At 33.7% G+C, this 15651-nt stretch overlaps 2 protein-coding genes across 2 annotated transcripts; both read right to left on the bottom strand.

The window, feature by feature from the left end:
- Positions 1–749: 749 nt before the first annotated feature.
- Positions 750–3638, bottom strand: LOC149179631 (uncharacterized). The gene is made up of 3 exons (XM_089413602.1): positions 3395–3638; positions 3067–3178; positions 750–2760 (listed from the first exon to the last, which is right to left on the bottom strand). Exons 1-3 carry the CDS (start codon positions 3636–3638, stop codon positions 750–752), a joined length of 2367 nt encoding a protein of 788 aa, XP_089269728.1.
- A 48-nt stretch (positions 3639–3686) lies between these two features.
- Positions 3687–4760, bottom strand: LOC149179630 (uncharacterized). Its single transcript, XM_089413601.1, has one exon. It carries the CDS (start codon positions 4758–4760, stop codon positions 3687–3689), a length of 1074 nt encoding a protein of 357 aa, XP_089269727.1.
- Positions 4761–15651: the final 10891 nt, after the last annotated feature.

Genomic DNA, 15651 nt, shown 5'->3' with positions numbered 1-15651 from the left:
TCGCTCCTTCCATTTCCACTCAGATACTGTTGCACCGATACACACTATGCTTTTACAGGTTGTCGTAATATTAATTAGATTTCTCACATGTTGATTTTATTAGGTCATAACATTAATTAGTAAAGCATGGGATGGTATACGTGATAAGAAAGATTTTAAATTAATTATTTAAAATTAAAAAAATATATATAAATTTTAAAATTATTTGTGTGCTTAAATGTTTGTCTTTTTGAATATAAGGATATAAGTACACAATTTAATATTTAAAGGTATTTGGCCAGAAGTGAAAATAAGTAATTACAAGTAGTGTGGTTTTTTTTGAATAATAATGATGAGCAACAATACATTTGTAGATAACAACCAATAATAATTGTCCTCCTATTAATTTGACAATTAAATTATGATAAATTTTCCTACTATTTAATATATATATGTAGTGTGGTTTTTTTTTAATAATAATGATGAGCAACAATACATTTTTTTCAGAACGAAAAAAGCTTTATATTATATGAGAGATATAAGAGACCAAATATTAGATACATATGAGATGGCCTAAAAAGGCCGTATGTCAAAATAGACTTAAGCTCCTAAGACCTGCATGGGGAATATCATGGTGCACAGCCCATCAAAAACTAAATACAACATATGTCCTATAAATTATCACGGTTCACATATTATAGAGAGGCTATATGTAAATGCATAAAAAAAAAAAAACATATGCAGATTATTGATATGTAGATCATCAGAGACTAGAAGTCCGGGAATGTAAAATCATGGATCTGGTAGGTTTCTCCCTCGGAGAAAATCTCTAAATACCATAAGCCTGGAGTAGATAGGAGCCCCAATTTAGAAAGTGCATCAGCTTTCGAATTTTTGTCCCTGCAGATGTGCCCAATAGAACTGCCAACCATGTATCCCCAGTAATAGTTGATCCTATCCCTCCAGCCAGCCAGGTGTGGCGCCAAAATATGATTTTTCCTTGTTACCGAATCAACCAATACTTTCGAATCTCCAAAAATTGATACCTGTTGTATATCAAGGAAGAGACATAATTTTAAGAGACCAGCAAGAGCGATGGCTTCTGCCTTATTATTGGAGTCGAGACCTCCGTTCCAGTATGTGGAGAAATGTGTATATTCATTCATCATGATGATAAACCCACATCCACATGTACCCAGCTGAGCGGCCCCGTCGAAAAACGCAACAGGAAAAGATGAGTGATCCGATGATAGCAGATCGGGTATCTTCTTATGCTTGGTAGTCTTCTGTGGGAGAGCTTCCAAATTTACAGAAATCCTATCGATGATTTGCGAATATGATAAGATTGCGTCATTAAAGATGTTGTGATTGCGCCATTTCCATATGTTCCACAGGAAAAGAATACAGATCCTTCGCCATTGTTCATTCTGTCCGCTACACCATAGAATCCATTCATGAATTGTGTCCTGAGTGCAATGCATAAAACCAAAATCTTTTTCTAATGCCAGCCATATCTGCTTTGTCTTTTTACATTTCAAAAATATATGGGCATTAGTATCCCCGTCTGATCTGCATAATGAACAGATATTTGGGCCGTGCCATCCACGTTTCATTAAATTCTCCCAAGTTAAATTTCTATTGTGAAAAGCAAGCCAAGCAAATAGGATCATTTTCGATGGGCAGCCATCCTTCCAGAAAATCTGAGGAAAAACAGGGGAGCCGGGAGACTGTTGCATTATCATATGATGGTAAACCTCTTTTACTGTCACAGCATTTATCTCTTTCGATATGTTCCAAGAAAGGAAGTCTGAATCCCTTGATCGGAAAATGCCGCAGTTCCGAAGACCCATCCTAATGCGAATCCATTGCTGCGCGATCTCCTGTGACATTTGCAACTCACCAGCATCTTTCCACCGCGGGATGGGACCATGCCATTCAGCTATCAAACTGTCCCAGTAAAATATGCCTTTTCTGTGAAAATAATTCAGTAAGGATTTAGGGATATTTAAATCTTCAGCACCACATTTGAAACGGTCTTTGCCAATAAGAATTTTACTTCCAGTTTGTAAATGCCAGATTAAATTCTTCAAGCAATATGATTCAATCCTGCGGAAACTAAGCCAGATTGGAGATCCATATGAAACACCAATGGAACCTTTCCTGTACCAGAACTGAAAGCTCTTCCTGCCTAAATACTTCATCCGAATCATGTGACTCCACGGACCCTCACCCTGAATAGCTCTCCATAGCGACTTGCACAGTAGAGCTTTTCCAAAGGATCGCAAATTGGATAAGCCCCAGCCCCCCATATTCTTAGGTAATGAAATACTGGCGAGTTTTATAAGATGAAATTTTCTCCTTTCAGCTTGACCCCCCCATATAAAATTAGCTGATAATCTATTCATGCTATTAATGATACTCACCGGTAGAAGAAATAGGTGCGCCCAGTAAACAGTAAGTTGGTTTAATACTGATTGCACTAAAATTATTCTCCCCGCCAAGGAAAGGCATCTGAACTCCCATGCTGAAATTCTCCTGTAGAATCTGTCCAAAATCCAACTCCAATCGGATTTCGAGTAGCCATTAGCTTTAATCCGGAAGCCCAGGTACTTTATGCCACAGCTGATAGACTGTGCTTTCATTCCAAACAGCTCTGATAACCATAGAACATCTTCCTGATTTAAATCAGAATGATAGATAGTAGACTTTTCCTGGTTAACTTGTAAACCCGTAGCCATTTGAAAATTTTCCATAATATCATAGAATTGCAACCAAGAGACCCTGCAAAACATGGCGAATAATATGATATCATCAACAAATAAGTTATGTGATAAAGAAATGTTCCTGCAGATTTTGAGGGGGCGCCACGAATTTTCATTTACAACCTTTTTGATATGCAGGCTAAGAGTATCCATCGCCAGAATAAATAATAGCAGAGAAAGAGAGCATCCTTGCCGCAATCCCCTCTCCACACGGAAGAATGGGGATGGTATGTCGTTGACGATGATTACAAATTCCACAGGTTCAACACATGCCATGATCCAGTTGATCATATTGGATCTCAACCCAATTCTTGCAAGTAAACACCTGATGTAGCCCCAATCAAGGCAGTCATACACCTTCCTGAGGTCGACTTTGATAATAATCGCTTCACTTTTCTTTGAATGAATAGCATATAATGCCTCTTGTGTACCAACGACTGCATCATGAATATATCTCCCTTTTAGAAACCCATGTTGTTATTTTGTTAAAAATTCTGATAATACTCCCTTCAATCTCTCAGCTATGATCTTTGAAACTATCTTGAAGGATATATTACACAATGATATCGGCTGAAAGTCCTAGAAAGTCTGGGCATCCCCCTTTTTGGGAATGAGAGTGATATTGGTGGAGCAGAGATGCTTGCTGATACTACCCTTTATTTTGGTATCTTCCACCATCTTCAACAGGTCATCCTTGATGATATCATAGAAATGTATGAGAAACTCAATTGACCAGCCATCTGGACCGAGGCTCTTGTCCCGTTTGAATGATTTCATAATAGCCAGTAATTCCTCCTCTGTAATAGGCTGATAAATCTTTTCGTTTAATTCATTATCAAACATCCTCGGAAAAACTTCTATTCCCCACAATATATCCTCAAAATTGCGATTATTCATTCTTTCATATTGCTTTTTGAAATATGCCACCGCCTCATTTGTAATATCCTACTGGGAGTAATGAAAGCCTCCATTACCGTCACTGATTTTCCATATTGTATTTTTATCCCTTCTTGCGTTGGCGAATCTATGGAAAAATTTTGAGTTTCGGTCGCCTTCTTTCATCCATATTGCCCTACTTTTCAACCGCCAGAAGGTTTCTTCTTGTTTCAAGATTAGCAATTTCTTTTTTTGTAGACTCTTAATACGATGTCTCATATCATAAGACAATGAATCATATGCCATAGCTTCCGCAACAAAGTCAAGTTCCTTTTGGATTTCTCGGAGCTCTTTTATATTTTCTTGTCTTTTCTGAAACTGCCATTCTTTTACAATCTTCCGGATTTCATTCATCTTATCAATGAAGGACATATGAAAAGGAGCAGATTCTGTTGAAGACATCTCTTTCCACGCCTTTACTACAGTGTTATTGAAATCAGGCTCCTCCAGACATTGTCTATTGAATTTAAATGGGAAACCTTTTCTGATTCCCATAGATCTCCATCCAAGCATGATCGGTCGATGATCAGATATAAAGATATTTTCAACAGTAGAAAAAGGCATGCCGAGGGATTCTATCAAGCTAGCATGTAAGATGAATCTGTCGATTCTCTTAGCAATGTAAGCCTTTTCATTCCTTCCATTGTCCCAAGTGGGTAGAATTTTGGGAGGGAGAATGTCAATAAAATTTTTATTTAGAAATTCATTCCTAATCCTGGCAGCAATAGGATCCTGCTTCTTACTGATGCCCCAGATTTCATCCATGTTGAAAGTGATATTTAGGTCACCTGCAATCAATAATGATTCAATATCAAACACTTCCGATGTGAAAAGGCTATCCCAAAATGTCGATCTGTTCTTGTATGGAGCATATATGTTCAATATATTTATAGGACATTTAAACCCTCTAATCTGTGCAGAAATTAGAATGCCTGCAATGCAGCTGTATGCTTTTGCACATATCCATTGTGGGTCCCATAATACCGCTAAACCACCAGATAAACCTATGGCATCAACTGTTGAGATGTGCCATAGGGGAAACATCTTCCTGAAGTAGGATACAGTGACAGAAACAACATGCATGGTCTCTTGTATCAAAATGATTTTAGGGCTCGTTGATAAAAAAAAGTTTTTTAAGGCCAAAAATTTCAGATCTGCTCCCAGACCTCTAATATTAACAGATAAAATGAAATTCATTTGGAAGGCAATCCGGCCTTTCCAGCTCTAAGAGGCCTGTCATCAGAGATGTCTGTAATAGGAATGTCAACCAATGAAAGATTTCTGATACAACGGTCAGATACAACTCCCCTCCCCCTGAAGTGCCTACTGCCCCTATTGTTCTTTCTTCTCACAATGATATTCCTAGCAGATGTAGGGCTGACTTAGGCGATTTAGGGGTCGCAGGTTTATGAATAGTGAGAGGCATGAGGGCAAGAGATTTCTTGGACAGCAGGTAGTCTAAATCGCTACCAATAGAATTAATAGGCGATGAAGTAGGGGAATTTGCAGGAGTGGGAGAAATGCGGGCTTCTAAACCATGCTCCCCAGGTGCAGAATATTTATTAAGGGGCGAAGAAGAAGTCTGAAAGAGTAGAGATTCATTTCCAATTGGAGGCCGAGGAATGGGGATCGGGTTTGTTACAATTTGATCCGCGAAAGGTTCCTTTAGAGGATAAGGTGGACGAGGGATCTCATAATCAGATGTTGTCTCCAATTCAGGCATAGACGACGAGATCCGGTATAAAGGATCAGGGTCAGTCGGCTGTGAGGGAGATAGCTGATGATCAGCTACAAATTCACCATCATGGGAGAGCCGAGAAGTGAGATTAGGAGAAGCCAATTTCTCCGAATCCATAGAAGGCACATGCATCTTATGAGGCAACTCCACAAATTTTGTGAGACCGTGATGCTTTCGGCCTTTAGATTGACGCCTCGGACAATGTTTTACAAGGTGCCCCGTGTGATGGCAAGCAGCGCACCGAAAAGGCACACCCCAGAAATCTAACCTCTGTCTAATGGACAGTTCTCTCCAGCTGATGTCGATATGCTCCGGAAAGCCTCCCCTGTAGGATCTTTCAATCAAAATCCAAGCAATACGCTTGTCCTTCTCCCCCCGGCACCAGGGGTCAACATATACACACCTTCCAATTGCATTACCAATTTCAGTTAATGTCTCTATCGACCATAACTCCAGCGGCAGACCGGGAAGCTTCAACCAAATAAGATTATTAGAAGGAGTGTTTCTAAGGGGATTAAATCCCAAATACCACCTGTGTAATGCAAGAAAACTACGACCATACACCCATTGATGGTTCAGAATGGATTCCAAATCTTCTGCGTTAAGAAAATGAAAACAGAACCACTCTTTCAGTAATCTGGCAATTATCGGGATATACCCAATAATGGGTTTCCACTGCACTTCAAGCCATTCTCTCATCTGCTGGTCGTTCATCTCCGGGAAATGCCACCGGCCAATCAAAGCTTTATCATGGAGGCTATCAATGCGTTCAGTCAAATGAACACTGTCAATTCTAATGGCATCAGGAGGCGAAATAGATTTAACAGGTTTATGGCTTTTGTGATATCGATCCCCTGTAGTAGCTTTGCCAGTATGTTCATTTTCCACATTAGAGACAGGAGGAGGGATCGATGGGTGAATCAGCATTTCATCCAGCGTGGCATGCCACTCATTAGACAAATTGGCTTTACGATGGAGGGATTCCACCTGTGAGAGAGAGAGAGAGAGAGATTACTTCCAAATCATAAATTCAATATATTAAAAATTGTGAATTTCTTAAACATAATCATGCATGATTACCTCATTTTATCACGTCAACATATTATTCAAACATTTGCTTATAGTTAATGTCATTATGTAATTTTTTATATAAATAAATATGTATTTAAGCATCTTTGGAGTGTTGGACATATAATTTGGACAACTATGGTCAAACGTCCCATTGTGACAAATATTGTTTCAATATGAAAATCAATCATGGTAGAATATGGTTAGCCATGTTTATCTTAGGGTTTGTCATATTAATCCCTTCTGTTTAATATTAGTCCCTTGGGTTTATAATCCAAAGATTGTCTCAATATGAAAATCAACCATGGTGAACGATGGTCAACCATTGTTCAACGTTGCATTGTGACAAAGGTTGTCTCAATATGAAAATCAATCATGGTCAACCATGGTCCAATGTTACATTATGATAAAGATTATGTCAATATGAAAATCAAATGTGGTCATTCATGGTCAACCATTTTTACTTTAGGGTTTATAATATTTATCTTAAGGTTTATATACCTTCGGTTTATAATATTAATCCCTTAGGTTTAATATTGTCTATTAAAATCAATCATGGTCAACCATGTTCCAATGTCGCATTGTGACAAGGATTGTCTCAATATGAAAATCAACCATGGTCAACCATGTTTCAACGTCGCATTGTAACAAAGATTGTTTGAATATGAAAATCAACCATGGTCAATCATGGTCAACCATGTTCACATTGTGATAGAGATTGTCTCTGGTCCAACGTCACATTCTGAAAAACATGGTCAACCATGGTCCAACATTACATTGTGATAAAGATTGCCCCAATATAAGAATAAATCATTATCAACCATGGTCAACCATTGTCCAAAGTTGCATTGTGACAAAGGTTGTCTCACTATGAAAATAAATCATGGTCAACCATAGTCAAACGTCACATTGTGACAAAGATTGTGTCAATATGAAAATCAATTGTGGTCAACCATGTTTATTTAATGGTTTATAATATTTATCTTAGGAGCTATATACGTTGGGTTTATAATATTTGTCCCTTAGGTTTAATATTATTCCCTTGGGTTTATAATATCTATCTTAGGGTTTATATACCTTGGGCTTATAATATTAAATCCCTTGGGTTTATAATACCTTGGGGTTTTAGAATTAATCCCTTCGGTTTATAATATCAATCTCTTGGGTTTATCAATCTAAGGGTTCATATTCCTAGGGTATAATATTATTCATAATGTTTATAATATTAATCCTAGGGTTTAATATAAATCCCTTGGGTTTATAATCATGGTCAACCATCCACAACCATGGTCCAGTGTCACATTGTGACAAAGAATGTCTCGATATGAAAATCAACCATAGTCAAATGTCAAATTTTGACAAAGATTGTCTCGATATGAAAATCAACCATGGTAAATCATGGTCAAAAATGTTTATTTTAGGGTTTATAGTATTTATCTTAAGGTTTATAATATTAATTCGTTTGGTTTATCCCTTGGGTTTAATATTAGTCCCTTGGGTTTTTAGTATTTATCCCTTCAGTTTATTATTCCCTTTGGTTATAATATTAATCTGTTGGGTTTATTAATCTAAAGATTCATTTTTTTAGGGTGTAAAATGTTAATATTATAAATTATTAATATTAATATAATATTAATAATATAATATAATTTTATTTTATTTTTTATATAATTTATGTTAATATAAATATTTATAATTATTACAAATAATACTATTTATATTAATATTATGGTTTATGAATAATAATTAATAATTATTATTAATTTTATGAATAATAGTATTTTAAATAATATAAATTATTAATATGGTTATTGAGCCGAAAGGCTCATTCTACAGCCCAATATGAGGGGATGTATAAGTTTGTCTGTCCGTCTGTTCCCCTTTAAAATAAAAATAAAAAATAAAAAATATGTTCTAAATAGAAAAATAATGTCGGTTATAATTAGAAAAAAATGAATATGTTATAAAGTAATTAGAAGTAAAAAAAAATGTGTGAATGAGATGTTTAAATCTTATATAAATAAACTATTTAAAGATCTATGTTAATTAATTTTTGTTGATATCAACTTCATATATACTTCTATATATCTATCTATATATATATATATATATATATATATATATATATATATATATGCTGTATTTGGTCCTATATATACTTTATTTAGCATTCAAAAATACAATTTAAACAATGAAAAATAACACAATGTATTTTTCACTCAAAAAAAGTTTGCATGTGAAGAAATTTGATTTGTCTTGGCTCATGTTAGATCTGCACTTAAGATGGATCTACGTTTGTTACATAATAAATATGGTTGATATATGCCTATTCACACGTATTTCAATTATATTTTTTTAATGTAATTGTGCTAATTATACAAATAGATATGTATTTCAACCTCTCTAGAGTAAATATGTATTTCAACATCTCTAGAGTGTTGGACATATAATTTGATTTAAAATTTCAAGATATAATAAAGTGTAGATATGTGTACATGAAGCCTCTACGTTCACATAAAAGCTTTAGGCACGTGATATCAACATTCCAATTCAAGGGAATGTTGGCTTTCTCCTGCTGTATTTTGAGCATGGAGACGATGGCATTGGTGAGCTAAGCTCTGGTCCTAATGAGTACCACGTCCATGAAAGAAAATTGTTAATCTTATGATTTCCAAATTGGTTCAAATTGTTGTAGTCTAACCAAACCGCTTTTTTGCCCCGAAAATCATGGAAATTTTGGCAAGATTTTGATAAAATCTGGTAGGGATTTTTGTATATCGATGTTACAACTATAAAATTTCAAGGTTTTGGGTGCCCCAAAGATTTTTGATGGTGTTGAATCCATTTCTACCACCAAAAACATGATTCAAATATTGCTAGTGCAAAAGAAAAAAAATTGCCTGGATTCCGACCACTTTTGGCCATTTGGGAAATTTCTCTGCCTCGATAGACACTTCTATTCAAATTATTCATGTTTGGTGTAATGTCCCCTAATAATAATAATAAATAAAATAATATAATATTAAAATATAAACAAATATATATATATATATATATATATATATATATATATAGATATAATGAAGATAATATAATAATAATAAATAAATAAAATAGTAAATAATAATACTGGAGTTTTAAATAAATATATAAGTAAACTGTTAAAATAGTAAAAACAAGTAAAGTTAACAAAAAGTAAAAAAGAATTTAATGAAGAGAAATATGAGCAAAGAGACCACTTACTTGTATTGACAATATTCATGACTTGTGCTTTTGGAGTTGAATGCTCTTTGAATTCTGCTAACCGTAACAAAGTTTTGGGTACGACTCTTCACCCAACCGTAACAAAGTTTTGGGTACAACTCTTCACCCAACCGTAGGTTCAGTTGTACATAATATTTCTACAACTTGCCACCCCCGAGCCCTCAATCAACGTACTACAGAGAATTCTTTGTTTCACAACGCTTTTCTCCCAAGAGAATTGATGAAGGAATGATAAATCTCATCTTCTTCATTGTCTATTAAATAGACCAAACAATGGAAAAGGGTCCACATACACACATTCTATGTGTCAACATGCGACTTTTAATTTTTATTTTTATTTTTTTATTTTAAGATTTACTTAATTTAATATTTCTCTTCATTTAATTCTTTTTTATTTAATTCTTTTTATTTTTTGTTAATTTTATTTATTTTTACTATTTTTATATTTCTCTTAATTTAACTCTTTCTTATTAAATTCTTTTTTATTTTTATTTTTTTTTGTTAATTTTATTTATTTTTACCATTTTTATATCTTTCTTAATTTAACTCTTTCTTATTAAATTGTAATCCATTAAAAGTCGAATTACTTTAACGTCAATTAAATCTAAAAAATACCAAATTTTTTTTTATAATGTTTCTAGCAAATTGTATTAAAATAATTAAAAAAAATGAAATTTCTTATTTTCTATGGGTGCAAAACATTGACTTGATAATTTTTATGGGGTTTTTAATCTAATTATCAAAAAAAATCTTATACAACCAAGTGTCCAACCAATTAATTATTAAAAGTAATTTGATGGCTGCACGGATTTGAGATTTTAATATTTTAGTATGTCATGGATTTTATTTTTATATATATTAACCTATGGCCACATGATCTTACATTAATGATTTGTTGTGTTGCTTAAGGATACGAACGATATGTACACGGCAACTCCTATTTCCACCCCTATTGAAATATAAATGCGGTTTGACATGCGAGGGGAATAGGAGTTTGATTTGCATTTATATTTCCCTCAAAGTTGACTTTGGCATGTTAGCAACAAGACACCTTCTATTCTCCTCGCATGTCACACATTTATATTTCAATACGGGTGGAAATAGGAACTGACATATGCACACATTGGTTGCCGTCACTACATCTCGATACGCGGTATGCAAAAGGCCTGTGCAGAGAAAGGCAACGCCACACTCGATTGAGTTTCTGTACGTTATGTGAACAGTGAAAACGAGGCCAGCCATGGGTTCGACCATGGTCAAGTCGACGCAATGGATAAGGGACAGTTGCCCACCAATCACATTAATTTCTTTTTATAGGGATTTGTTCTTCAAAAGTCGCTCCCCCACCAAAATGTAATGAAAAACCATTTTCTGCCACAAAATTAATCAAAAACAAGTTATATCACAGAAAAATACAATTATAGCAACTTTGAAACTAGATTTTGGAGGTTTCGTCCAGAACAAGATGATCTAGGCAACACTTCTCAAACCTTAATGATTATTTGGAAACTTTTATCCAGTAGGAGACGGTAAAAAATTGTACAAATTTAACAAAATAACTGATTAAGTTTTCATTGCGTTTAGACTTTGATTATTTAAATTTATTTTAAATTTATGTTTCTTAAATTGTAAATATATATATTTGATTTTTTTAAATGGGATCAACGAGAATGATGCATTGCAAAACATTAATAACATTAAAAATATTGTTACTTCTAAGTTTAAAGAAAAAATGTGGTGTGAGAAAGATTTAGCAGCTAAAAGAAAATTAAGTTATTATAAGAAGGTCATCAACCCCATCCTAGAAGATTAAAAGTATCTCTCTATTTTAGCTAGCTCAAAGAAGAAAATTAATATAGCGAAGATTAGAACGAACTCTCATGAGCTCCATAGCGAAATAGGTCGTTGGGCAGTTCCTAAAACACCATGGATGGAAAGGATTTGCCATCTCTGTAAGAATAGGAACATTGAGGATGAAAACCACTTCCTCTTAGAATGCCCCGCGTACAACCACATTAGATCTCAGTTTCATAATCTTTGTCGCAATACTGACCTTCCTAGCGTTTTACGATGTCAAAATTATAATGAGCTTGGGAGGCTTTTCTCCAACCTTTTTGAGCATAGGGATAAAATCTTAAATCAAACTAAATAATTTGTTTCTTTAGGTTCGATAGACCAAAGTTTGGTCTCAGTGGACGTTAACCACCACCACCACCATCATCATCACACACACAAACACACACACACACACACATATATATATATATATAACTTATTTTTAAAATAATAACTTAAATTTTCATTCCATCTAAATTTGATTTAATTAAATTTATTTCAAATTTGATTTTTTTAAATTGTAAATATATTATTTATTTATTTTTTACTTATATTTGTTTTAAATTTGATATTTTAGATTGTAAATATATGTTTTTAGAAAATAATTGATGCACAAAAAATGATCAAATTCATAGAGGTGTAATTTTTTTTTTTTCAAATTTTCATTTTACATTAAACATGGATCTATGTTAGTTATTAATATGCCACTTGTCAACATCATGTTTATTACAAAAAAAAATTTGCACTTCTATCTCATACTAAGTAACACTTCATTTAAATGTATGAGCTACTATGCATTGTGAGGGATTAAGTTCTTAAGTCTACAAACTTTTTTTCAAATTTTGATATTTTTTATGGGTGATGAATCTAGAGTTAACATGGATTTAAGTTGGTTCTTAAAATGTTATGTGTAAACTCCATATTAAATATAAAAATAATTATACATCTCACTTACTTATATTAAGCAACACATTATTCAAATATTTTATATTTTAACCATAAGAATCTCTATTTTATATTCAAAAACACAATTTAATTTATTTCACATATTTATGTTTATCTTCTTAAAAATTACTAATAAGACACTTAATGTAATGTGAATTTTTAAACAATAATAATAAATCAACAAAAAAAACCTTAAGTAATACAATTAATAATCATTTTATTACTATCACTTTAATAATTAATTATTATAACTATTAAAAAAATTGTAAATTTACTAAAAAATTAGAAATGTGAAATATAAAATTAGGCATATTACCAAAGTTTATCTCATGGATTTCTAAATGATTACTGACTAATTTCTTAGTAGCCACATGCCAACAACAACCTAGTGAGTAATATTTTATAAAATGTAATTATTCTTTTTTGCTTAAGAGGCAGATACTAAGCAGCAATGCCACTTGTTTAATTTTACTTTCTGTTAACTTTACTTATTTTTACTATTTTTATAGTTTATATATATATATATATAAAACTCCAATATTATTATTACTATTTTATTTATTTATTATTATTATTATTATATTCTCTTTGTTATTTATTATTTATTTACTATTATTATATTTTCTTTATTTTTCCCATTTCTTCGTTTATATTTTAATATAATATTATTTTATTTATTATTTTTATTTTTAATGTTATTATGGGACATTACATACTCTCCCTCTTCAAGGAACTTTGTCCTGAAGTTAAGTTGAATCATTTAACATTTAATTTATTTAGTTATTTATTACTTCACGTTTACCCTACACCCTCTACTGAACTAGTATAACTAGTACGCATCGAAAGTTTCCACAACACCCCGGAAATCTCAAGGAATATCTGTCATTTTTCCCACTTTCAAAACAAGGCATAAGCCTCATTGGTCTGTATCATAGCCCAAGGTTGGCCCCAAGACTCGCGTTTGGCTCATACCTCATCTGCCCCAAGGAAGGCATCTGGTCTCAGTACTCAATGACTTTGGGCATCTCGCAAGCCTAGCCCACTCCCTCCACACTCACTAGGGTGCACAACCCTAGACATCGAATTCCTTACACCCCCACCAAACTTCAACATCCCAATCCAATATCAGGCACTTGGCCTCCTCAAGATGGTCCCACAACCCCTCGAGAGCTATCCATCAAGAGTTATACAAGACAAACAAACCATTGGCATAAGTAGTGTTGATTGAGTTTGTCCCCAACCCATATGGTGTTACATATTCTCTCTCACAGGTATGGGCTCCTACGAGTTCATCAAATAAACCGACCCTCTCATCCCATTTGTGGATTTTGTGTCAATTACCACATCTCAACATACATCCAATGCATTAGTTATAACATCATAATATCATAGAAAATAATCTGCATGCCAAGTTTTGCATGTCATCTTGAGAACATAACATCATTGTTATCACAAAATTTTGCATGTCATAAATCTACATACAATTACCACATGCTTCACATCATAATATCCTCCTAAGTTATAACATCAACATTCAACATCAAAGACGTATCATCACGTAATAAATGAACCACATGTCAATATACCTCAACATAACATCATAATCCCTATGCATATCATAATCATCATAAGCATACATCATCATTATTGTAACAACTATATAAATAAGAACCACATGTGCATCATTATCCTCATACCATCATATCATGAAACCTCATCCAACATTATACTCAACAACCCTATTTTGACATAACAGTTAACTAAACCATAACTGAAATCATAGTGTATGATTTAGATGTATCAATAAAATTTAAACAATAAGACATGATCTAGATGCTCCATAAAAGTATCTACCTTAGCTAAGTTATGCACTCCTATCTAGTTCACCACACAATTTAATCAAATAGATAAGGAAAGTCATTAAAAATAACATATGCATCTTCCCAGGTAGCTTGCTCGGGGCTATATTGGTCCACTAGACCTTGACTTGCTCAAACTCACGATTTTTGCGTTGACGAACCCGACAGTCCAATATACAAAATGGTTCAACCTGAAGAACTCCCTCCTCGGAAACCTGTATTTTTTTAAATTTCAACACATGGAATGGGCCAGGTACATATTTTCTAAGCATAGAAACATGAAAGAGATTATGCATCCTTCTTAGATGGAATGGCAGCTCAAGCTTATAAGCAACTGGTCCGATCCTCTCTAGGATCTTGAATGGGCTGACAAATCTAGGGGATAACTTTGTTCCCTTACCAAATCTAAAGGAACTCTTAGAAGGTTTGGCTCTAATAAAAACTTGGCTTCCTTCCTCAAAGCTTCTATCAATTCTCTTTGCATCAACGTAACTTTTATGGCAGACCTTGGCTTCTTTTAGCCTCTGCTTAATTGTAGCAATTTGTTCTTCCATTTCTTGGAGCATTTAAGGTCCCAACATGACTCGATCCTCTATCAACCCCAACTTAATGGAGTACGACATGGTCTTCCATATAAGACTTCGAAGGGAGCTGCTTGAATTGAACTGTGATAACTATTGTTGTATGCAAATTCCACTAAGGGAATGTATTTCTCCCATTGATTTTCTTGATCTGTGACATACATTCTTAGCATGTCCTCTAATACTTGGTTTACTCTTTCTATTTTCCCATATGTCTCTGGATGATATGCAGTACTAAAGTTTAGTTGTGTTCCCATAGATTGTGAAAGGCTCTTCAAAAATCTGGAAGTAAAACATGCATCTCTGTTGGATATTATTCTCCAAGGCACTCCATGAAGGTGAATTATTTCTTTTAAGAAAAATTGAGAAATAGTTGGTGCCTCAAAGGTGCTCTTAACTAGAATGAATTGAATACTTTTATTTAATTTATCAATAATGACCATAATGCAGTCATGTCTTTCTGAAGTCATAGGTAAGCCTCCAACAAAATCCAATGAAACAACTTCCCACTTAGTTTCTGGTATATCATGGGGTTGTAAAAGACCTGCAGGGTGACGATGTTCAACTTTAACTTGTTGACATTCTAAACATTGAGCCATAAACTGTGTTATATATTTTTTCATTCCTGTCCAGAAAAGTAGTTGTTTTAAATCTGCACACATTTTCTGGACTCCTGGATGTGC

The sequence above is a fragment of the Pinus tabuliformis genome, chromosome 3_2 (genome assembly GCF_031772625.1).
Source record: "Pinus tabuliformis cultivar Carrire ecotype Pingquan chromosome 3_2, CPIR1, whole genome shotgun sequence".
Lineage (NCBI taxonomy): Eukaryota > Viridiplantae > Streptophyta > Pinopsida > Pinales > Pinaceae > Pinus > Pinus tabuliformis.
This window is presented reverse-complemented; position numbering and strand designations above follow the sequence as displayed.